This window comes from Pinus tabuliformis, chromosome 2_1 (assembly GCF_031772625.1).
Source record: "Pinus tabuliformis cultivar Carrire ecotype Pingquan chromosome 2_1, CPIR1, whole genome shotgun sequence".
Taxonomy (NCBI): domain Eukaryota; kingdom Viridiplantae; phylum Streptophyta; class Pinopsida; order Pinales; family Pinaceae; genus Pinus; species Pinus tabuliformis.
Genome location: NC_142299.1, coordinates 609074476 through 609100566, shown reverse-complemented (window position 1 = coordinate 609100566; position 26091 = coordinate 609074476). Strand labels below are relative to the sequence as shown.

At 39.6% G+C, this 26091-nt stretch overlaps 2 protein-coding genes across 10 annotated transcripts in view; both read left to right on the top strand.

Moving 5' to 3' along the window:
- Positions 1–26091, top strand: part of LOC149201974 (pre-mRNA-processing protein 40A-like) — a 441059-nt gene that overhangs the window by 231959 nt on the left and 183009 nt on the right. For 7 of the 9 annotated variants that reach the window (XM_089403062.1, XM_089403058.1, XM_089403064.1 and 4 more), the window contains exons 18-24: positions 8917–8997; positions 9101–9193; positions 9274–9327; positions 9428–9544; positions 9666–9764; positions 9916–9963; positions 10254–10346. In XM_089403062.1, the coding sequence (XP_089259188.1) occupies positions 8917–8997; positions 9101–9193; positions 9274–9327; positions 9428–9544; positions 9666–9764; positions 9916–9963; positions 10254–10346 (585 nt within the window). The remainder of the gene's footprint in view (positions 1–8916; positions 8998–9100; positions 9194–9273; positions 9328–9427; positions 9545–9665; positions 9765–9915; positions 9964–10253; positions 10347–26091) is intronic. The other 2 variants (XR_016253884.1, XM_089403065.1) reach the window with 1 other exon arrangement.
- Positions 22845–25217, top strand: LOC149201975 (uncharacterized). Its single transcript, XM_089399872.1, has 2 exons — positions 22845–24447; positions 24579–25217. Exon 1 carries the CDS (start codon positions 22898–22900, stop codon positions 24200–24202), a length of 1305 nt encoding a protein of 434 aa, XP_089255998.1. The 5' UTR covers positions 22845–22897; the 3' UTR covers positions 24203–24447; positions 24579–25217.

Below are 26091 nucleotides of genomic sequence, written 5' to 3'. Positions count from 1 at the left end.
AAATGGCCTCAACGGGTTTAAGAGATTAGAATGGATTGGATGGAGGACAAATTGGTGTTTGGAAAGCCAAAATTTCCTTACTGTTGGAAGAAAATGGTCTCAAGGAGTATGCGACTAATGTGATAGCCATTCCAATGGATCCAACATAACTTTCAACATACCGGAAGGAATATGCCAAAACACAGAGTATAATCCTTGATGGAGTCCAAGACCATATAGTTCCGCATATTGCTAAGTTGGATACAACAAGGAAGATGCGGGACACTATTTTGAAATATTTCCAGGATGTGACCACTAATAGGAAGTTGCTTCTCAGAGAGAAGTTGTGGAATACGAAGATGCAGAAGGGAGAAGACGTTGACAGTTACCTCACAGGACTTAGATTGGTAAAGGGCGAGTTAGCTGCAGTGGGAGATAAACTAGACGATGACAAGATGGTGTGTTGGAAATATTCTCGTTATTGATGTCAAAGGAGACACCAACTTAAGGAGTTAATCACATAAGAGTGTAGAGGACTTCATGCCCTTTCCAACGAGCACTTACTCGCCTTCTAACTCCTACTCATTGATGAGATATGAATTTTTTAAGTTGAGAAACCCATATTCCTATCTCTCATCAAGTCGACCTACATGAGCCTACATGAACTCAAGTCGGCCCTCTCCAAGAGACACATCTATTCAAAACAGGGTTGAACAAGTATAAATAGAAGCTATGCTCTTCCATTTCGTCCATCCAACTTGGCCAAGACAAGAAGACAAGGAGTTCGATCTAAGGTGAAGTTCATAGCTCATGAACTTGGTAGCAAACAAGAAGAAAGAATTTGATTTGGATTTGTTTTTGAGCTTTTGGTTTTTGGTGAATCTCTGTTTGTCTAAGATCATCTTATGCTGGATTCATTGCCCTCCCTTGAACGAATTGCTGACCTCGCAGAAAATGACTTTTTGTAGCTTGCAAACTTCAGAGAAAGGAGACTTTTTGTAGCTTGCAGACCTCAAAGAAAATCGACTTTCTGTAGCTCGTAGACCGTAGAAAGGTGAATTTTATAGCTCACAAGCCTCAGAGAAAGGGGAGTTTTTGTAGCTCGAAGACCTTAAAGAAAAGCGATTTTCTATAGCTCGCAGACTATAGAAAGGAGACTTTTTGTAGCTCACAGACCTTGAAGAAAGTTGACTTTCTGTAGCTCGCAAACCTTAGAAAAAAGTGACTTTCTGTAGCTCGCAGAAAGGTGACTTTCTGTCTTGGAGCAGACTTAATCAGCCACTTGTGGAGCAGACTTAATCAAACACTTTTGGAGCAGATTTTTGAGGGCAGTACCTTTGCATCTTTTAGAGATTGGAATTGGTTCTTGAAGCTGATTCTTTGGAGCTGAGTTGAAGCATTGTTGGAGTTGTTCTTGGATGCCTTGTTGAAGCATTGTTGAAGCTTATTGAAGACATCTTTGAAGCAACCTTGTTGAAGCTTATTGAAGACATCCTTTGGAGCAACCTTGTTGAAGCATTACTAAAGGCAATCTTAGAGCATTATTAAAGACATTTTGGTGATTTTTTGAAGTGAGTATCTCTTGTAATGTTTTGGTTTGACGAAGTTGGAGCACGAAGTTGTTGAGAAGATTGTAGTCCTGATTTTAACCAAGTTGGAGCTTGGAGTTGTTGAAAGGATTGGAGTCCTTATTTTTGGCCATGTTGGAGCTTGGAAGTCGTTGAGAGGATCTGAGTCCTCATTTTGACCAAGTAGGAGCTTGGATTTGTTCAAGGTTGGAGCCTTGAAAAAGTCAAGGATTTTTTTGTACATGTTGGAGCTTGATTTGTTGTAAAAGAGGATTAGATTCCTTACTATTTTGATCAATAAAATTAATTTTGTTCTATCTCTTGTGTTCCTGGTTTATTTTGTGATATAAATCTTAACTAGCATAAAATAACATTTGAAAGAAACACTGATTCACCCCACAGTTGAAAATGTAACTAGTTTCAGTCTTCATAATTGTTGTTGTACTCATTTCAATATGTATCCTATGTAACAAACAAGAGAAGAGAATAAAAAGTGATTATTATTAAAGCATGGGTTTCATGCTCTTTATTGATGGTCTTCTAGGTAAAACACGTTCTTTATGCTTCTAGGGTTTGTTAGGTCTTAGGATTTATTGTCATGAGTCAGCATCATGTTTGTAAGAGCCTTATGGGAAAAATGTAATTGTAAAAAGAATTATTTTTGAGTGTAGAAAGTCTTGGAAACTCCAAAAGTAGAAGTGAGCCCCAATAGTTACAAGTTAGCCTAAAGGAGGGAATTCGACTCCTTGGAAAGGCTATATAAAGAAGCAATTCGACCTCATTTAGCACTCACTCGCTTCACAAGTTTGATCTATCAAGAAAGAGTTCGATCTGTAGCTAGGAAGCAAGAAGAAGAAAAGCGAAAGTATAGGAGAAGAAAGAAGGACGGGGAGATAAGCCAAAAATACAATTAAAAAAATTAGTTTTCCCCATTTAAACTCCAAAATATTTACATGTACCTCTTTTTAAACTTAAAGGATTTTGATTGGTTTACATATTATGACATGAAAATTACATGGAAATTTCATGGCCACTTTTAGGTTGAAATTTCCTCTAATGGCTAATCAGGAAAGCTATGAGTGCGAACTCTTGTTCCACCTGACTAGAAAGATCATCTGCGTTTGGTAAAGCTGTTGTCTGCTTCTTTCCCTTCTTGTCACCTTTCTTCCACTGCAAGCAATTGCTGACATAGTTGCCAAATTTGTGACAACCACAACACTTGACCCTCGATAGGTCCTTCTTCTCGCCCCCCCTTGGAGTTGGACCCTTTGTTGGATCCCTTCTTTGCTTTGTTCTTCCTTGTATTAGCCACATTTTCTTGTTCTCCCTCACCCTTTTGTGTGTTGCTGCTAGTGCCATTGACGAGACTCCTCCTAAGCTCTTCCCTCACACGTGTCCAAAATAGACCATCAAGAGCAGTTTTCTCCACTTGTTCAAAACCTTGCCTGTCAACTGCGGTTGGAGCCCTGTCCTTTAATAGCTTCCAGTGTTGACTTGATACCATGCTAGCCAATGACTCTCTTACCTTCAAAAGGCACCTGAAGGTGAGGTAATAGCTAGCAAATCTAGTCTTTGCAATCTTCAATAGGTCCAAACTTGAGTGATTGCAGAAAAGCCCATGGGTATTGCTATGATTGGTAATAAATTTTATCAATCTCTTGCCTCTCTTGTACAAATCACCAATTTATTTGTATCGACATTGTTTGTTTTTAATAATATCATGCATCAAAAGGTTCATTGTGTGAACTAAACACCCAAACCAAAATATGTTGGGGTATTTATCCTCAGTAATTGCTCCCGTTGCCTTACAATTAGAAGCATTATTAGCGATGACTTGGATGACATTGTATGGCCCAATATGTTCAATTATTTGAAGTAATAGTTTTGCAATGTTGATGGCAGTCTTAAACTTGTCTGAGTAATCATATGTTGAAAGGAAGATTGCACCACTCGTAGACACAACAAGAACATTTATCAATGGCTTTCCTTTTACATTTGTCCGTCCATCAGATATAATGGATACCCCATGCTCATTCCAAGAATTTGTCATGTTACCCAAAGCATTTGTTATTTTTTCTTTTTCATGATCAAGTCCCACGGTTCTAGCCTTGTCATACCCAGGGCTCTTGTATCCTTTGGGGGCATCATTAATGGCAACAACCATTTCATTCCAATAAGGTGATCGAAGAACATTGAATGGTATCCCACATGCATAGAGAAACCGATAAATTTTTGCATCCACATCATTCCTACACCTTTCGTCAAGGAAATATGGTATGATTCTACACCTTAAAGGGATGTTTGTTCCCATGCCAACATATCCATTGACTTGGGAGGATGTGATGGGGTTCTTTGTCTAAGTGATTGCGGGCTATCATGTTCAAAACCCTTTGATCTTTTAGCTTTGTATTGGGCTTCCTCCTATTCCCTTATGTATTTGGCTCTTTGTGGTGCTGGCACACTTACAAAAGTTTTGATGCCTACTTTCTTATCTCCATCCCATGACATTTTGCCACAACGGTGCTTTCTAGGATGGGTGTATGAACCTATGTAAGATTTTTTGCAATGGAGGCATGTAAATTTAGTCTTTCCACCCCCTTTCCCTGCTTTAGACCTAGAAACATATTTCCACAATGGGGTTTGGTCTGCTTTCGTTTTTGTGCCCTCATCACCTCCACTCTCCTCTTCCTCCTCCTCACCAAGGTACTCCTCCTCCTCTTCAGGGTTTTCAAATCCACCAAAACCCACTTCCTCATCCTCTTCATCATGATCAACCCTCCTACTCTCCAACACCATAATAACAAAAAAAGGAACCAACATCAAGAGAATGCCAAGCCATATAGCCATGATGTTCTTTGGTGGAGTTATAGTTTCTTGCCTGCAATAAAATGGAGGAATGGGAATGGGAAAGAGAGAAGAGAACATTTTCATTTAGCAATGAACATATAAAAAACACAAATGCTAGATTAGAGTCTAGATCCTACCTTTGTGGCCTTCAATCCCAGGCTCCAATCTCCCTTGCAATCCCCTCAAGCTCCCAAGCAATCCTCTCAATCTTCCTCGTCAATTCAAGCTCCAATTCCAAAAGCCATATCTTGCTCTCACAATGTGCACATGGTGAATATTGGGAGGCGAGGAGGGTTTTTATCTCATTTTTTCCCGCCGCACGCCTTTTTCGCCCATGAGAGCGATTTTTTTAAGGCGGGAGTGGTTAGGAGAGTTTGCTCCCCAACCGTTCCTGCCTTAAAAAAATCACTCCAAGAGCAAATGAGAGTGGTCAGGGAGCGAATGCTCCCGACTGCTCCCTCGTTCGCTCCCTAAAAACCATGGAGCACAAATTCTTTTAGGGAGCATGCTCCCAATCCGCTCCTGAGAGGTGCGTGCTTCGGGAGTAGTTCAAAGAGGGGGGGTAGCGCTCTCCCCCGCAACCTTGGTTTAGATTAAAAGACTTTCCATTGTCTATTGATCAAGTATGGCGCTATTGTGAAAGATAATTTATGTACAAGGATATACAATTAACAACAATTTAAATGTTAATAATCATTCTCTCCTAGAGATTTCATAATTGTTTAAAAAAAGTTTTGAAATGGTATTTTAGGACTGACTTGAACCCATAAAACATGACCGCATAAAAATTGGAATTATTTAAACCCAAAAAATGTAAGACCCTGTTTGAAGATCAGATTGAATCCGGAAAAGCTGTTGAATAGCAAAACCAGAAAACTTAGAAGCCGAAACTGAGATTTTGCTGGTTAAATTGATGAATGGTATCAGGTGGGATTTGATAGGTTCAAGATTTCGTGGTGAATTCCTGGGTTTTCTTTGGCTGAAGAACTTCTTGTGCTTTTCTTTTTCTTCTGAGAAAATGTTTAATTTCAAAATGTTGGTGAAGCTGTTCTATTTATAGGACAGTAAATTTTTTAAATTCCTAGTACCTGTAGCCTGTGGGACCAGACAACAGGGTGGAGGGATTCCTAAAAGAAGAGCATTAGTTGAGCTATTACTAGAAGCCATGCTTTTGTTCTATCCCTGCTAAGAAATCCTATAGTTTTTTGTACATGAGGATAGTTTTAATTTTACGTTTCTATGCCGCCAAATTTCAGAGTTCAACTTGTGTACATTCCAAAACAAATTTACGGTTTTGCCAACCAGTGTTATTAACACTGTTCTAGAATTGGCAAAAATGGTTGGTCTGATTGATTCTGGGGTTGTACCGGTTTGGTTGGGGGTTTTCATCCAAAAATCACTGGTACCATAGCAAACCGGTTGGTTCTGTAGAACCTGCATTCAATTGTGGAACCAGTTTGTTCTGTATGTAACTTGTAACTAGGCTGTTTTGTATGGCCGTGACCAGGGACTGCTGAAAGTCAAATTAAAAATAAAAATAAAAAAATTAAATTAAATTAAAAACAATAATAATAATAAAAATATTAATTATAATAAAAGTGAAAGCAAAAATCTCAGCCTTAGCAATTAATGGCATGTAGAAGTTGACATTGTTACTTCATCATTGCTTAAATTTTAACATTACCATTAAGTGTTTCAGGCTGTTTGAGAGTAGTTCCAACCTCCTTGGACTCCATATGGAGAAAGTAGAATTTTAGAACCCATTCAGAATTCAACAGACTTAGTTTTTCAGGATTTCAAGATTGGCAGGATTGCAATGTTTTCATTGGATACTATCATGTATGACGGTATGGAACTGACATTTAATCAAGAGCACCAAGCCCTCTATGTAGCTCAATGTTGGTGACATTGGTTGTTAAATTCCTTGACCCCAACAACTGGCAAGTTATTTCCTAGTAAATTGGTTTATGTAAATCTACTTAAACAATAGTCTACTGAATAAAATGCACTCTAAGGATTTTAACTGGTAAATAAAATAAATTTCAGTGGATGCAGATTAGAAACTGACTTCACACATGGATACAAAATTTACTTCCCTTCAAATCTGCTGTTCATTAAATTAAATATCTAAGAATACAAGAGCTCCTTTCCTGGGAAAATAGCCCACTGAGAAATTACTTGAAAATGAAAGCAAATAAAAACTTGGCAAATCTGCCCCTGATGAAACCTGATCTGCGAGCCGCAACCTGAACAGCCTCAGTATGGCATGTACCCCATGCGAGTGGAGTGCCTGCTGCAAAATCCATATCATACATATGGCCTGCTTACATACTCATGCAGCACATGCAAACTCCACTTGTACCAATGTCACCCATGCAGCTCAATCTCCCTTCTCTGCGATGCATGCTGCTTCTACCACGGTTGTATGGCCTCACTAATGTGACCTGCATGTACTCTTACTGCAAATTAGGTTCTCAGAAATTCTGTACGGACTCCTTTTTGGATAGCCTTCATTTTATTTTTTGAATCAAAATTTCTTGCTGTCGCACTATTTACTTTCTGCCTTAGCCTGAACACTTGGATGAAAATCCATCACCCAATCACTGAGATCTCCTTATCTCGTGTTCATTGTGTGTCTTCCTCTTCCACCTAGCCTTGTTTTTATGAGCTTGAGTTGTTGACTGAATTCGTACCCCTAATCTCCAAAGTGATTGATGGTTGAGATTAGATCTCATTTCACTTGAGATCAATGGCCAGGATTCATCTGATTCACTAAAGCAAATAACCTTGCATTTCATTAGATTAAACTCACATTTATTATAAGAATGTCTCCAACACAACCTCTTAGGCAATATGTCCTCCTCTTCTCTTCTTCACAAATCCACTCAGGGGTTTTCTCTGGAAACCCTAATCTCCATTCTTCAAAGGCCTAAGTTGTAACCCTAGAATTCCAAGATGCTTCAAGAAAGTCCGAGAAGATCAAGAAACCCTACCACCACAAGAAAGAGAGAATATACTTGAAGACTTGAGAGAGAGAGAGAGAGGAATTGTGCACCATCTTCTCTTTGTCAATTCTCATCACAAGAGTGGATACAAGTGAGTGAATGAATATGTTGTGGAAAGACTCTACTTCATCTATTTATATGAGGGAAGAGAGGCGTACTTTGTTGGCCTAAACCCTTACAAGCAACCTATATGAGCCCTTTTAGGCCACACAAGCGAGACTTCCAGTCTAGTGTATAGTGCCATGCTACACAATAATAACTCCAAGATGATGTAGCTACATAAGGGAAGTCCACTCCAGTGCATCACAAGCCTCCATAGATTTCATCTATCCTCTTAAAGTAGTGTACTCCACTGGGCAACTACTCCTTGCAAGAACATTGTCGAAACCTTATGCATCCTTGAGCCATCTTCAATCTTTCGAACATGAAGCGAAGCTGCCAAATGCTATCTAGGGCTTGAAGTCCCCAGCATGATTCAAAACACTCCACAGTCCCTGTAGGGGGCTCTCTATATAAATGGCTCCTCCATGAGGTGTCAATGAAGTTCATCCATCAAACTGCCAGGAGATCTCCAATGCTCAAGGGAAGAACACCAAGCTTGCAATCAACTGAGGTCAAGCAGCATTTGAGCAAACTATGCCAACTTTGCATATCTGTCATAGACCATCTCATGTTACAATTCATCTCTGATCATCTGCGGGCTGAACATACACCATGTACACCAAAGCCAAACATGGTGTAAATCCTTTCAGAGTAACTTGAAAATCTAACATGATGTACAAGTGTTTTTTTCCATAAGCAGGTATTGCTTGCACAATCGTGTTTTGCTTACATGTGATAATTTTTTTCTGTGGTTTGCATCTTGCTAGTGATAATGGTAACAACCTGGTGCATGGTTATCCCATGACAATTTTCTAGGCCATGTCTAACTTTTATTTAATTGTTGTTATTTTTATCAATTTGTTGCTTGATTTTGAAACATATCAGGGTAATGGTAAATCCAGATAGGAAAAAAGGTCTTTGCCTTCCATGCAATAACCTTTGTCATGCCTTGCATGGGTAGAGTCTTTGGCACTAGGTATGATCATCTCATGCTTGTAGGTATATGGTGACAGATTGGAGCCACTGGTAAGCAATATCTTTGTGTGCAAGGTGTAATAGGCCGTTGCCATGAGACATTGACCATTTTAGGAGAGACTATAGGAGTTACGTTTTCCATATAGCTTTCCCTATAGGTGGAGTGAGAGCCTATTATGCAGACAAGATTGAACTTCATCATTACTAATCACACATCCTTAGTGCTTGATTAGGTCTATATTATTGTTGACTCTGTAATTCGAAATTTCTTCCCTTCATGTCTTGCATGAGAGCAAGGGAAACCTAGAAAATTTGCTAAAATTGGATTAAATTCTTCATTTACAGTGTGGTTTAAACCCTAGGAAAGTGGGCTCATGGAGAAAATTTTCAATTATCTAACATTCATCAACTTGTCTGTCTGTTATTCTTGTTTGAAATAGGAGCGGGATAGGGCACGTGAGCAACGGAAGAAGAATCTCAGTGAATATAGAGAATTTTTGGCAACTTGTGATTTCATCAAGGTTTGCATGGGTTAGATTTTTGTTGTTAAACTTGCTTGTTCTATTTCTGATTCAACTGTAGAAGGGATTGTGCATGAGTCATAACAAATAGTTCTATTTACAGATTAATACTCAATGGAGGAAAGTGCAAGATCAGCTTGTAATGGACAAAAGATGCTGTCAGTTAGATCCAGTTGATCGGTTAGAAGTTTTCCAGGTGGCGTTAGTGTTCCAGACTCTCCTTTGAGATTTTCTATTCTCTGTTCTCTTCCTTAATGGATTTTTGAATTGTTTCAGGAATATGTACGGGATTTGGAAATCCAAGAAGAAGAAGAGAGAAGGATTAAAAAGGCAAGTATTATAGTATATAACTAAGACTGTCAGGATAGTCTTGAATGGTTTTCTAATGGCAATTCATTTACTGTCCTAGGCATCTTGTTATGCATTGCAGGAACAGTTGCGCAGAAAGGAACACAAAAACCGTGATGAATTTAGAAAGTTAATGGAAGAGCATAGGTCCTCTGGTCTAATTACTGCTAGGACAAGTTGGTCTGACTATTTTCTCAGGGTATATAACTTTAAGTACCTTCATTTTTCTCAGTAGCATGGGAATTTTGTTTAGAATATTTTTTTTCTGACAGTTTCCTATGGAGTTATCAAGGAGTTTGTTTTGTTTTATTGGGATGCAGGTGAAAGATTATCCTGCATATCAAGAGGCAGCGTCGAATACATCTGGTTTAACTCCCAAAGAGTTATTTGAAGGTGTTTTAGAAGAGCTGGAGAAGCAGGTAAAGCAGAGGATAATGATGCTAATTTGGATCTGCTTGCTAATGTAGTTTTCTTTGTAGACATTCGAAATGGGAGATTGGTACAAGGTTTTTGCTAAATAAGCATTTTAGTTTTCTTTGATTTGACATTCACTTGTTCCTTGCTTCTCAGTACCATATTGACAGAGCGAGGATAAAGGAAGCTATGAAGACCATCAAGGTACTTTCTAGCAGTGTTGCGAACATCTTGATAACATCCTGATTTTATCTCAAAATCAGGAGTTTTTGGGCTAGCCGATGTTTGCTGATTTTAAAAATATTTTTATGGTATCTTAAGTTTGCGATTTTTTACCGATATTTTCCCGATTTTTACGATTTTTTGGTTTTCCGGACCCTTGCCGCTTTTATCCCGATTCCGATGTTTGCAACATTGCTTTCTAGTTCTAGAGCTACAACTTTGGTCCATTGATTGCCATGAAGGTTTCTAATGTTTTAAGATATTGTTTGCAGATTACAATAACATCAGCATCGACATTTGACAAGTTCAAGGCCAACATTGCTGAAGCAGGTGACATTGCGATGATACCTGAATCAAACCTTAAGGTTAGTTACAGATCCAAATTTATCTGTGTGCTTGTAGCCTATTTGTGCTACTAGCTGCAAGATATTGTAGCTGAGGCTATGTTTCATCTGAAGCAAACAGTCACATTACTATATGTCTCCTGGACATTGTCCTGCAGCTTTGAGCTGCAACATCTGAGCAATAATTTGGATGTTGTTGCAGGTATATTAGGTGGGTATTAATTCATTTTTTTCCATGATATTAGATTTAGGTACACGACATTTTCTATTTAGCTTCTGCAAGCTTATCAAAAGATAATATGTTGCTATCATGCATTAATGAGATATTAACAGAATGTGTTTTTCAGCTGGCAGCAATATTATTTACAAGACGAGATTTTTAATGAGAAAATCTCATTGATATATAAAATGATTATAGTTATATTTAATTATGCATGTCTACGGTTCCTATTCTATGATTATATTTTATTTATAACATTTCTACAATAAATCCTTTTTTCCCCAAGGATATTTGAAAAACAGATGAGTCTCTTTCTTTATTTGCGTCACATGAGGCATTATCTTCTAAGCGTGTGCAAACATAGCCTATCACATGAAATTCCCCTTTTAAGGGTTCCCTATCAAGAGGATATTTTACAGAGATTAATTGAGTGTAAAAGGTTGCCATATGTTGAAATGGATTAATTATGTGTATTTTATCTATAATTTTCTGTCAAATAACATATACTTTTAGGATGTAGTAATAGTGTGAACGTTGAAATATGATCGTAACTATTTATTATGAAATTTCGAAATAATCACTAGCATGCAAAGCATAGCCTACACTGTGCAGTAAAGCAATTTTTCACCAAGACTTTGGGATGGGGGGACGCTGGTGCGGGGAGACACATAGGGGGGACGTGTAGGAGCACCCTCAAGTTTTAGGGAAATTTAGGTGGGATGGGGACGTTGGGGTATATGTATATATATTCAAATTCATATTCAGTAATGAAAGTATAGATACATGATCCATACATAATTGAATTAAATAATGAGATACAGTGATCCATACTCATCATTCATACTGATGCATGTATCATTCATCGAAATACTTTGATCCATATTCATCATTCTAGAATCTACATTGATTTACAAATTAAATTCATTATTCATCATACTACATTCTAAATTGATTTAAAATTTACTGAAGTAGAAACTGAAGTCCGAAGATTATAATGGTAAATTGACATAACTAAAACTCAAAAATAGTAAAGAGTGACAACTCAAAGAATCAATCTAAGGTCATTGATATCTAGATACAAGGCTGTAAAGTTAAAACTGAAAATTAAAAATAAACATTGAGCATTTAAGGAGCTTCAGAGGGGAGGAGAGGCAACAGTTATCTTGTAAATCAGATAGCGCTGTGTGGTAAGCCAAGTAGAGGTAAGCTTTGTAAGTTGAATGAGTGAATTAGGGATTGCAAATTAGTTTAGGTTTTGATATTTTTATACATTTTTCTTTTTATTTTAAAATTTCAAGGACTATTAGACAAAATTGAGAGGGACATCTCCCCCCTCAAATGGGGTGATTCTGGGCTTGGTGCTCTTGATTAAATGCTAGTTCTAGACCCTCATACTTGATAGAATCCAATGGAAACATTGTGATAACCCTAATCTTGAAATCCTTAAAACTGTTAAGTCTGCTGAATTTTGGATGAGATATGAAATTCTATTTTCTCCATATGAAGTTTGATGAGGTTGGAACCACTCTCAAACACCCTAAGTCATTTCATGATAATGTTAAAAATTTAACACTTTTACTTTAAGAATTTAACATTACCATTAATTACATAGCATTAGTAGGGCCCTAGGGTTGAATATTAAGCTTACTCACTCATAAATTATTGTTTTCAAACAAAATTAAGGGGGGCCACTCACTCCTTTTTGAGGGGGAACGCCGAGAAGCACCCTTTTTGGGGAGTCACGTGCCCCACATTGTGGAACACCCCCCCGCGTTCTCCATGTCTCCCCAAAAGGGGAACATGGCGAAATGTTTCCCCAGGCGCCCCCCCGTCCCAGGTGCGTGGGGTGCATGCACCCAATTATGGGGACGTGTCTCGATTGAACACTGCAGTAAAGAGAGTATCCAAGAAAATTTATTGATTGGATTCTCTCCCTACATTTACTATGAAACAAAAGAAGAGCTGAATTAACTTGCTTAATCATAAAAATCTGAGATATTTGTCTACAATTTTTGAAACTTATTTCCAAACACAAAGATAGGTGTTAGCAGGTCTCCTCATAAAGGAAATGCTAAGTGACATTATTAGATTAATTGAAAACAACGAACAATAAAATCGAGACTATTGTCTGAAATGCATGTTGAAATTTCTAAGTATTACTTGTTAGAAATTTTATCTGTATTCTTTGGTTTATTTCGCCTACTTGTTTAGTTACTAACAACTTATTTAACCATATAAACACTGAAATAAACACAATACAGTGTCAACCATCTAGATATCAATAGCTGAAAGAAATGAACAAACACACAATAGACACTGTTATTTTTGGACAATTGTCCCCAGAAAAACCCAACTTGGGAAAACTGGTGCAACAATTCGGAGGGTTATATTATTATGCAGTCTTTCTGAGTAACATTGTGTGCCAAACTGGCTCTCCTGACAGAGATATAAAATCTGGCAGTAATACCTCTCCTCGGAAGCAAATATTCTGAAAATCTGCCCCACGAAATCCTCTCCAACACAATCTGAAGCACTGCATCAACCCTCTTGGCCTCTGTGTCACCCCTGAGAGGCTCTGCACAACCTCTCTAGCCCTGTGTCGCTTCTACAGCCTCTGCTTGGATGACGCAGGCCCTTTTGGCCTCTGCGCAGTCACTGTTGGCCTCTGCGTGGCTCCCTCTGTCTCTGCTTCTGCGTTGGTCTTCAGACACTATCTCTGCCTCTCTGCCTCGTATTCACTGCCCCTCGTTGCAACTCTTATCACTGGTTCGATTTCTCTTAGCAAACCCCGCTCTAGAAAATCAAACTGACTGATCACTCTAGTGTATCTCCAACTGACCCTCAAGCCTCTTCTTATACTTTTTCTGTTGAGTCTTCAACGGCCGAGATTACATCTCTAATCAACGACTAAATTAGATTTGGCTTGATCCATGTCATTTAGAACCTCTTAACTCAATTTTATATTAATGCCCATTAATATTTTATTTTCCTTAAGTTTAGACTTGGGAACTCCATTGAAAATATTAATTATTTTAATATCTCCTTAACTGGGTAGAATCTTCCCAAACCATTTTTGGGTCTTGGAGATCTCATGTGCTTTAGCCTTTCGACTAATTTTCATGGCTAGAGCATATCCGATGCTACCCCAAATCAACACTCCCTCTTAGCGAGGACTGTGCTCTAGTAATACTCCACCGTTGAGCGTCACCCTGATTATACGACACCGGTACCTGTGCTGATGCTAGGTCTCCCCGCCCAACATCTTCTGCATTGCTGCATCCTGTACTGTTGCCCATGGCTCTGCCACTGCCACAACTACATTTGTACGACATCTCTCCTTGCATCTGTGCTGCTGATGGTCCTTTCTCCCTACACTGCATCTGCACTGCAATTCTCTCTCATCATGCTACATCGTGCTACTACAACTGCTACTGCACTGCACTGCAACTCAGTGACTGAGAAGCAACTGATCCACCCAACTACTGACATCCTTGTTAGGCTAGAAACCCTCCCGATGCTCAAGCTCTCTTTGCCACTATCATGTGCTCCCTCTGCTACCTTCGCGTTGTCACAACAACTCTGTGCTTCTCGCATTGCTGCAACGTCCTTTGTGCCTCTCGCACCGCTGCAACCCCCACTGCACTGCTAGGGACTACTACACTGTAGCACTCTTTGCCGCTTCATCCACATCCGCTTCTACCGCCATCCTGCTACTGTCTCTTCAGGGCTCCCGTAGCCGGATCTGATCCAAGAGTTTGGGTACCTCAAGGATCCTGCTCCTCATCGCCTGTTGTTTTCCTAACTATAACTGGATGTCTCCCCACCTCTTCTCTAGAGGTACATGAGCACTCATGGCACAATTGTCATCATCCTCTACCTCTTGTCCGCATTCGCTGGCGCTGCCTTGGAGTCAGACGCCTCTCCCTTATTCTTCTTCCTCGGACACTAGTTTGCATAATGCCCCAGTTCCCCACAGTTGAAGCACTTTATCTTGGAGAGGTCCTTTTTCTTCTTCTTCTTCCCCTTCTCCCCTACAGATGCCATTACTACATCCTCTTCCTCCTCTTTCTTGACCTGGGCTCCTTCGCTGCTACTTCCCGTCTTGGTTAGTCGTCTGATCTCTTCTTAGCGAAGAGCTGCCCACAATTCTTCCCAATCTGGAAGATTTGCTTTGCCCATAATGCTCTAGACGAATGTCTCCCACTCCTTGGAGACTGCGTTTACGGTGGTCCTCACCATCAACTCTTGATTCGGCATGGCCCCTATGGAAGTCAATTGGTCCTGGATCTCCTGCAACCTTCTGAGGAAGTGATCTACCTGCTCCCCCTTCTGCATCTGGTACGATCGCCAGTGATTCTCCAATAGCATCTTCCTCTGCACGGAGGTGCCTTGATATAATGTCTTCAAGGTATCCCACCTTTCCTTTGCTGCCTCCTTCTCGGCAATACGTTGGACCACATGATCCTTGACCCCATCAAGGATTATGCATTTTGCCTTGGCCATTGCATCCTCATACTTTTAATTATTATCTGGGTCGATTGAGATCACCATGGTTCTCAAGGCAAAGTCCTTGATGCGATATCTATCTAGAATGGACAGGATCCTGGCCTTCCAGATGACAAAGTTGGACGCCTTGTCCAGCCTGTCATGATCCCTCAATCCATTCATGGCCATCTATTTGCTCTTCCTTTCGACTCCTCTGAGTCTCTACTTCCCTCTAGAAGTTCTCATCAACTCCCTCTGAGACGCTACTTCCCTCCTAGAAGTTCTCTGCACTCCCTCTGAGTCGCTACTTCCCTCCTGGAAGTTCTCTGCTAGACTCCCTTTGAGTCTTGATTTCCCTCTCGGAAATCCGCTTGCCAATTGTTGAGTCACACCTCTCCGATCTCCTATGCACCTGCGACACTGATTTGTATTTCTTGGCTAGAAATCCGCCTAGGTAGCGACTCCCTCTACCTTGGTTTTGCCCCGTTAGTTATTGTTTTGTCTCGGCAACAATAACACCCCACCAGCGTCACTTCCCGCAATCTGGCCACAACTTCCTATGCCCCAGCAACTGAAGGACTGAGCCTCTAGGCTCTGTGCAATCTTGGGAAGGTTGATTTTCTCCCTTGGCCAACTACATCAACCCTCCTGGTCTCTGCGTGGCTCTTCATGAGCCTCTTTTGCCTCTACGCTGGCCTCTCTCTGGTTCGAACTCATGACGCAATCTCTCTGCGTCAACCCTTCTCTGCTTTTTTTGCCTAGGAACAACTTCTGTCACTTAGGAAAATTGTTTTTGCTGCAAATTCTCTGATTCAGCTGGCGCCTGCAGCTCTGCTATGATCTGTAACCCTCTGATACGATATTGAAATTTCTAAGTATTACCTGTTAGAAATTTTATCTGTATTCTTTGGTTTATTTCGCTTACTTGTTTAGTTACTAACAAGTTATTTAACCATATAAACACTGAAATAAACACAATACAGTCTCAACCATCTACAGATCAACAATTGAAAGAAATGAACAAACACACAAGGGACACCGTTATTTTTGGACAATCGTCCCCGAAAAAACCCAAGTTGGGAAAACCAGTGCAACAATTTTGAGGGTTATATTATTATGCAGTCTTTCTGAGTATAACAGGGTGCCAAACTGGCTCACCCGACAAAGATATAAAATCTGGCAGTAATACCTCTCTTCAGAAGCAGATATTCTAAAAGTCTGCCCACAAAACCCTCTCCAGCACAATTTGAAGCATTGCGTCAGCCCTCCTGGCCTCTGCGTCAACCTGAAACCCTCAACATCACCCCTCTGAGGCTCTGCGCAGCCTCTCTGGCCCTCTGCGTCACTTCTGCAGCCTCTGCGTGGATGACGCATGCCCTTCTGGCCTCTGCGTGGCTCCCTCTGGCTTTGTGTCTGCCTCTCTGCTTCTACGCTGATCTTTTGACACTATCTCTACCTCCCTGCCTCGTACTCACTGCCCCCTTGCTGCAACTTTGGTCACTAGTTTTATTTCTCTTAGCAAACCCCACTCTAGAAAATCGAACTGACTGATCACTCTGGTGTATCTCCAACTGACCCTCAAGCCTCCTCTTATACTTTTTCTGTTGAGTCTTCAACGGCCGAGATTACACCTCTAATCAACGGTTAAGATTAGATTTGGCTTGATCCATGTCATTTAGAACCTTCTAACGTAGTTTTATATTAATACCTATTAATATTTTATTTTTCCTAAGTTTAGACTTGGGAACTCCATTAAACATATTAATTATTTTAATATCTTCTTAACCGGGTAGAATCTGCCCAAACCATTTCTAGGTCTTGGAGATTTCATGTGCTTTAGTGTCTCCACCAATTTTCATGGCTAGAGCACATCTGATGCTACCCCAAATCAACAGGAATGCCGAGAAGCACCGTTTTTGGAGAGTCACGTGCCCCACATTGGGGAAACACTCCCCCACAGTTGTTAGCAGGTCTTCTCATAAAGGAAATGCTAAGCGACATTATTAGAGTAATTGAAAACAGCGAACAATAAAATTGAGACTATTGTTTGAAATGCATGTGTCCTTAATATCATATTTATCAAGATACTGGACATAGAGTAACATGCCATTACAGAAAACTGTCGAGTTTGCCAGGGTAGTTCATAGAAAATATTTCACGAAACTGAAGAAAGAACCTAGTGGGATCTGTTGTTTTCTGACATGTTTTTTATTGATGAAGTCATGAATATCTGATACTGTTTACTATTCTTCCTGGATATTTATACCCAACATAATTAGTATCAGGCTACAAAACAGCTGTAGTTTTTAGTGGCCTGTTACCATCTATACATGGACATGGTTTTGATTGGTTGAGTTAGAGGAGTATGATCTCATTCTTTGATGGATGATTTCATTTTTGATGGACTTTTCTACATATCTTGACGCATTATCTTTCATTTGGAGTCATTGTTGAGGCATAGTTCGTACTTCTAAGGAAAACTTGTTTGTTTAGCACAGGGAGGACATCATTGGGACAATTTTTAAGGCCAAGGAGCCCCTATTCGAGGAGAGCATTCCTCTTTCTAAAGATGATTTATCATTGCACATCTTCAAGGGTACACCTTTTAAAACGCATGTTGATAATATCTTGATTGGTCAAAGGGTCAGAAGGATGAATGGACTAGAGAAGAGGAGTGCTCCACATTCTTAGGTATTTTTATTGATATTTTTGGAGAGGAAGTTGCTAGAAAGTCTTTTATGAAGAGTGCCTTAACTTGAAGTTAATTCTAGATTCTAGAACTTACCTGATAATGGATCCACAACCTATTAGAGTGCTCTGTATGATATGTTATAAGAAGTCTGTTTAGAGAAGCTTCTAGAAGAAGCACTCCTTCAAGTTATCTTTAGAACACACTTTTCTTCATATAAAAGCAGGGTGCACCACATAGATGTATCTAAATGCTCTGCTAGAAGTATCTATACTTAGAAGCCTATAGAAGAGGGTGCCCTAGGAGTTTGTAAAGAATTCTATTGACTGTGAATGCAACTATAAAAGGGAGTTACATCCTCATTTGCGTGGTGTCCTTTTATGGTGGAGAAAAAGACTAGGCTATTGGGTTGAACATTGCAGATATCTTTGCAAGATTTGGAGCTTCAATGTGGACATATTCAGGGCTGTGCTCTTGCATTGGAAGGTTGCCTATTTTCTCTCCTTTGCTGGAAAATATATCTACTATTACAAGGTTTGTTAACCAGCGTGGGAGGCCTGAAAGTGTGATGTGTTGTCCTCTTACGGCTTATGTATGTCAGATCTGGATTGTGCTATATAGGGGGGCTTTTATTCAGTATAAGATTGTTTCTTTACTTATATATTCAGATTTCATATTATATCTTGAGGCATGTGCTGAACAGAAGTGCTGTAGTATTGTTTTGAGCTCTGTACATTGGCTATATGAGTAATTTTCAGACCTGTTATAGCTGATAATACTATTGTTTATGGCATGCTTGTTCGTTTAATGTGCTTCATAACCAAGTCCCAACACTTTTAAATGTTTTTGACTTCATAGCCCATTGGATAAGAAACTCATCCACTTGACTTCAGCACAGTATAAATCTACAATTTCTGTATTGCCAAATGTAATATTAATAACTTGGTTTTACGGTGCATTGGCAATCCTATTAGGGAAAACCATCGTGTTGGAAAGAACCAACCTAAGGTAAGAACTGCACCAATAGCATAGTTAGAGGTGTCTGTCTCAATTTCAAATGGTTGTTGTAGGGTTGGTAATTTGAGCATTGGTGCAGAGTAGAGGTGATGCTTCAACTCAACAAACGCTTTCTGTTGGGATTTAGACCAAAGGAACTTTGCTTTCACTCTGCCCTTGTTGACTTGACTCAAAGGCCAAGTGATATTAGAGAATCCCAACATGAACCTGCGATAGAAATTGGCAAGACCCAAGAAGCTGCAGAGCTCTGTTAGAGTGGTTGGGGTTGGCCAATTCTGAATAACTTGTATCTTGGTTGGGTCCACATGTACGCCTCACTCATCAATAATGTACCCTTGATATTGAACCTGGGTCATACCAAATGTGCATTCCTCCAAATTGGCACACAATTTGTGTTGTCGCAGGGTTTGGAGGACCAGGCGAATATGGTGTAGGTGCTCTTCCGAGCTCTGATTGAAGATCAGAATGTCGTCCAAATACACTACTATGAATGAGTTGATGAGGGGTCACAAGATGTCGTCTATCAGCCTCATGAATGTTGTAGGGGCATTCATCAACTTGAAAGGCATGACTAGCCATTCGAAAAGGCCCTCCTTGGATTTGAAGGAAGTTTTCCACACATTGGAGAGTTCAATTGGTACCTGCTGATAACTAGACTTCAAGTCAATCTTGCTGAAATATTTGGCTCCCTTGAGCTAGTCCAGAAGGTCATCTATCCTCAAATGGAGTAGCTTCTTTCTTCCCACTCCTCCGGTAGTGCATTTAATACAATTGTAGTCATTTCCCCATCAGACATGACTTCTCCTAGATCTTGTAGTTGATCCCAGATCTCAGATATCCTCATAAAGTATGAGGCTATTCCATCTTCCCTTGACATGTTCAACTTGTAGAGTTCTTGCCTTAATGAGATGACTTCTCTAGTAGTGCTTACAGAATACAACTCTACCAGTTTGTCATAGATTTCTTTTGATGTTTCGAGTTTAGATACATATGGGATGAGAGGATCCTTGATGGATTCTATGAGAATCCTTTGAGCCCTAGCTTCCCCTTTCATATACTTGGCAAGAGCTTGAGCATCTTCTTTTCTTGGTTTAGTGATAAAACCTTTGGCATGTTGCATAACCTCATTTTCAATGAGATTCAAATCTATCCTTTTCTTCCATGCAAGGTAGTTTGAAGACCCAACCAATTTGTTGCTTTCCTTGCAAAAATACATTTTGATAGATTCAAATGTGGACATAAGTATACTTACTTGATAGGATGCTCCTTCTTGCTGCTTTCTTGATGTTGATGATGAAGTAGAGGATAGAAAACTTCTCCTTGATGAAGGTAGTTTTCTTCAAGAATGATCCTTGATCCCACAAAGAGTGAGATGCCACTGCCTTTTGATCTAGCTTCCTTTGGATGAATTGTCTTCAAAATACTTTAACTTGAGTAGATGTAGGGTTTTTGCCTTCTCCCTTTTGATGGTGATTCCAATACTTTTGTGTAGACTTCTTTTATCTAGGGTTTTGACTTCAAGATGATCTTCACTTTCATGCCGCCTTTGAGATTTGATCCATGAGTGTCCCTTGATAAGGCGCCCTTCCTTGACTTAGTCACCTTAGCTCTGATACCATGTTGAGAAATCTAGGGCATAGTAATTAAGTGATTTCTCTTCAATTAGTAACTGCTTGTGAGTGCTTTTTACTTCTTTAGATTAGGATCTTCTTTTACTTAAGTTATTAGTGTTCTTCTTCATCAAACAACTACCAATGCATAAACCATAAAGAGACAAGAGACACAAAATATAGGCTATCAGCCAAGGCCAAAACCTCTCTCTTTGAGAGGAAAACCTGCACAAATTCTTCTTCTTATAGAGATCCAATTGATGAATACCAAGACCACAACTCTTGACCTATTTTCCACAGACACAACTTTTCTTGATGAGATCCTTTGACAACGATAGTCAGCCTTTTGCTCCTTTCCTTTTCTCGGCTCCTCTTCTTCTTCGACTTTCTTCAACTTCAAACCTTCAGCGTCCCTTCTAGACTTGACCTTCTTCTTATCTCAACCTTCCTTCTTCTAATTCTTGTCTCGACCTCCCTTCTAGATTCAACCTTGTTGCAACTCGGCTAGGAGGAGTGCTACTCTTTCTCGACTTCTTCTGCTGCAAGTAAGCTCTTGCTGCCTCACACATGAAGATAATATAAACCCAAAAACAAATCAGAAAAGAGCTCGGACTATACTCCTCTTTCCTTTGTTGTGCTTCGTTATACTATAAGCTACCTCGTTGTACTTCACACTTTTCTGCTTCAGACTTGATCACCGAAAATTTTGTCCTGAAATGAAGACGCACTGCACTATATATAGTTGTTTCCCAAGGTAATAAGCCGACTTGATATCAAGTTGAGCTGACATGTCAGTTGGAGAGATAATTAATTCCACTTTGAAGCCGACTTGAGGTTAATGCTTGTGCTTGGTCTTGGAGGGCTACTTGACATTTCTATTGACTCATACACAAGTGTAATATGCCCAAGAAGGGTCCTTCATAAATGACATAGACTCAAATTGACTTTTATGACTAGATGACAAATCCTAAAGGCTCACAATGGGAGCCATCATTAAAATATAATTCCTCGCTCATGAAACCCATGAGACAAGCATTACAGTAATAATTTTATTTTTCTTCTTTTCATCAATTACATAAAATCACAATTACACATGTCATTATGAAGACCGAACCTAGTTACACTTTTCAACGGATCCCACCCTAGCCAAGTCCTTCCTTTCTCTCATTTGTTTGACACAATTGTTTTGAGGCACTTTCATCTGATTTTTGGCATTCAGGGAGAGAGATTCATTGGGTTGTTGGTTTGAAAGGCATTTTGTGGTTTGGAAGCTACTTTGTGGCAACAAAGTTTTGGTCAGGAACAACGAGAGCCAACCTTTGGAAATACAACCTGAATCTAAGGCTTGTGGCTAATACCTGAAGGGAATTACTTGTGAAACAAACTATTTGTGGAACAAATTAGGACAGAGGCTGAGGCTAGCCCTTCCTCTTAAAGCCATTTTAGGACAATGATCCAGTGTTGTTAAAATCGCGATAAAATCGCGATTTTATCGGAAAATCGCGATTTTTTCCTCTGCCCGATCAAATCGCGATTTTTATCCGTAAAAATCGCCACTTTTTTTTTATACCGATTTTTATCGAAAAAATCGCGATTTTAAAGGAAAAAATCGCAGGCCGTCGGGGCAGCGGGCTTTTTATATGCAAAATCGATTTTTTTTTTATTCATTGTGCTGTCCGCGCGGAGGAGGAGGAGAAGAGGTGAGGGAGAGGAGCTGAAGGGTTTCCGTCGGATTTGGGAGCGAATCCAAGCGTTTTTAGGAGGAATCCAAGCCAAGATCACCAATTTGTCCATAAAAGAGGTATGTAGATTAATTTTTTTTGGTTTTGCTTCTATAAAAACTTTGGTTTTCATTGTTTTTAAAGAATTTTTTGAAATTTTTCATTGATTTGGGATGGGTAATTTGTTATGACTATGAGAACCAATTTTTTATTTTTATTTTCTCATTTTTTTTAAACATTGTTTATTTTTTTTGAATTTTCATTGTTTTTTGGCATTTGCCATTGGCATTTGGTTGGGTAACTTGGGTTTAGAAATTGGGATTTTGGAAATAATTAACTTGTAATTTTGCAAATGCTAAATTGTAATTTGTATTATGTAATCCTAAATTCCTATTTCCTAATCCTTATTTTTCCATAGGTTTGCAAATTCAAAATTCAAAAACAAACATGCCAAGGAAATTGGATCCTTTCTGGGAATATGGTGACCCTAAAACTCCGAATGATAGACAAAACTTGTATTGCAAGTTGTGTGGAAAGGAAATATTCGGGGGGTGTACAGGTTGAAGTTCCACCTTGCACAAATCCCTGGACGTGATGTGGGGCCCTGTCTAAATACAAATGCTGAAATTATCCAAAAAGCCATGAGAGCATTGAGAGAATTAGAGCACACTAGAGAGGCCAAACAAGAACTCAAAAGGCAACTAAAAAGGTCAGCTGAAGGAAGTGGGCCAAGTGGCACTGGTTCTACTGCATCGTCAGTCAATCCGGTAGCTGCATCATCATATTTTGTTCCTCGAACCACACCTGGTTCACAACCAACTATTGGTTCAATGCTAAAAAGAACTGAAAAAGAACAAGCTGACAAGTTGATGACAAAATTTCTCCTCTGGAGTGATATTCCTTTCAGCATTATAAGGAATAATCCATTTTTCCAACCTACTGTTGATGCTATTGCCAGTGTTGGCCCGGGGTACAAAATCCCTTCTCTTCATGATTTCAGAGGCCGGCTTCTTCAAGATGAAAAGCGTGACTGCACCCAAAGATTGGAGGATTTTAGGGCATCATGGGCACAAACAGGATGCACTGTTATGTCAGATGGTTGGACTGACCAAAAGGGGAGAACCCTTATAAACTTCTTGGTTAGTTGTCCCAAGGGGACTATGTTTATCAAATCTGTTGATGCAACTCATCAAATCAAAGATGCAAGAACTTTATGTGATTTGCTGGATGTGTTTATTTTGGAGGTGGGTGCAGAAAATGTTGTCCAAGTCATAACGGACAATGCTGCAAATTATGTTGCTGCTGGTAGAATGCTTATGGACAGGCATCCTGCTTTATTTTGGACACCTTGTGCTGCTCATTGTATTGATTTGATGTTAGAGGACATAGGGAAAATTCCCTTTGTCAAAGAGGTTGTTGACTCATCAAAAAGCATCACAAAATTTATTTACAATCACACATCTGTGCTTAGCTTGATGAGAAAATGCACCAACAACAAAGAGTTGGTGCGCCCCGCCATTACACGGTTTGCGACGAGTTTCATATCTCTTCAATCCCTCTTGAATTCTATGTGGGATTTGAAGAGAATGTTTCTTTCAGAGGAGTGGCGTGCTTCGTCAATGAGCCGCAAACCAGAAGGAGAGGCCGTCTGCAGACTAGTTTCATACCAGGAAGACTTCTGGGCGGGAGTGCAGGAGGTGTGCGCTGTTACAGAACCTTTGGTAAAGGTTCTTCGGTTGGTTGATGGTGAGAAGCCCGCAATGGGCTATTTGTATGAAGCCATGGACAGGGCCAAAGAAGCCATTCGGTCCTACTATGATGATAAGGGAGATGATGGGTTTCAGAGACAACTCCTTCTATGGGAAGTCATTGATGAGCGATGGAACAACACACTCCATCGTCCCATTCATGCTGCTGGGCTTTTCCTGAACCCTGCATTTTCTTATGCATGTGGGTTTAATTTTGATGTTGAGGTCGTGGAAGGATTATTAACCTGTGTCCAGAAGATGGTGAGATCTCCAGAAGAACGTATGGAGATCTCTAGACAAATTGAGCAATATAAGTTGTCAGGTGGCACATTTGGCTTTGAGATGGCTGTCATTGATAGGACGATTAAAATGCCAGGTATTTTTTAGTTTGTAGTATGTACTTTGTAACTTTGTTTCAAATTTCATTGTTTCTTCAAATTCCATTTTTTTCTTATGTTTATTTAAAATTTTATTTGTAATTTTGTTGTAGACGCATGGTGGAAGATGTATGGTGGCAGAGTACCCCTTTTGCAAAATCTTGCCGTACGCATCCTCAGCCAAACATGCAGCTCCTCGGGATGTGAGCGCAATTGGAGTGTATTTGAAAAAATACACAACAAGAAGCGCAATAGGTTAACACTTAAACATTTAAAATATTGCAAATTTCCAAATAAATTTTTGAATTCATTAAAGTTTTAAACAATATTTTTTTTATAATATTAATTATTAATTATTAATTTATTATTTCATGAACTTTGTACAGGTTGGAGTCCCATAGACTTAATGACATGGTCTATGTCTACTACAATCTTCGATTGTGGGTGAAACAACTAGAGAAGACACCTGATACGGAAGCCATCTCATTGGATGGGATTGACACCACTGCTGAATGGAGGGTTGAGACCGAGAGGCCTCTCATGGATCCCACTGAGGATTGGTTAGTGCAGGATGAGGGGGAGGAGGAGGGGAAGGAGGAGGAGGAGGAGGAGCAGGAGCAGGAGCAGGAGGAGGAGGAGTTGGAGGAGCAGGAGGAGGAGGTGACACCGCCTACCCGGGCTACCCGGGCTACCACTACCACCAGTAGAGGACGTGGTCTCCGTCCACCTCAGCCTCCTGTAGCTGCTACTACTAGTTCTTCAGCTTCTAGAGCACGTCAGACTCCACTGCCATTTCCACCAGCACAGGCACCAGCTTCTACATCTAGAGGGAAAGAGAAAGCTGTGCCATTTTCTCGCAAGAGGGGCAGAGGAAATCAATAGGATTAGACTTTCATTTTATTGTATATGACATTATGACATGATGAGATACATTATCATATTTTTTGTTGATATTTTGAGGCTGAGTTGGACTTGGGACTCAGGACTTACTATTCAGGACATGATTCAATGTTATGTGTGATTTTAGCGCTAGAAATGATATTAAACATCTTATATATTAGTTTTTTTATCATATTTATGTGTCAATGTATTTATTTTATGTTGTAGATGGTTTAGATATTAAAAAAATTGAAAAAAAATGAAAAAAAATGAATATTTTTGTGCCAAACGCTTTTGTCGATTTTTTCCGCTTTTTTCCCGGCGCCGATTAAATCCCGATCGCGCTTTGTGCAACATTGGTACTAGGTGCCTATGCCACTAAACAAATATGCATATATGGTGGTAACAATCATTTAAGTCAACACTTCATCCTAGTCCAGGAAAATCACAAAGGAATGCTAGATCTGCTGGTGAAGCTGCTAGTTATGAGAGGAACAGACTTTCCAAGCTAGGAAAGAAAGAAAATCGAAAGGATGCCTTCACTGCTCCCATAAGTGCTTCACAAACATATCAGAAAATCAACTTCCAGGCAGTGTTGTTAAAATCGCGATTTTTTCAGCTTGCCGATTTAATCGCGATTTTTATACGAAAAAATCGCCTATTTTTTTTTTGCCGATTTTTATTGAAAAAATCGCGCTTTTTTAAAAAAATCGCGATTTTTTCGAAAAAATCGCGATTTTTAACGAAAAAATCGCGATTTTTAACGAAAAAATCGCGGGGGCTTGGGACAGCGCGATTTTATAATTTTTTTTTTGGTTTTTCATTTGGTCATTTGGGTTTTTTCATGCAATTTTTTTTGAAAGAAACAAATAATTTTTGAGTGGGGCAGCTTAATGATAAAGTCTAGGCCCTAGTATGGATATGCTATTCATGGTAATGTTAAATTCTTAAAGTAAAAGTGACATTCTCCTTAATCTTCATTTTCATCCTTTTACTTAAATTTTTAACATTACCATGAAA

Coding starts and splice junctions, on each gene's coding strand:
- LOC149201975 (XM_089399872.1), top strand. CDS start 22,898: ATGCTAAAAAGAACTGAAAAAGAACAAGCTGACAAGTTGATGACAAAA.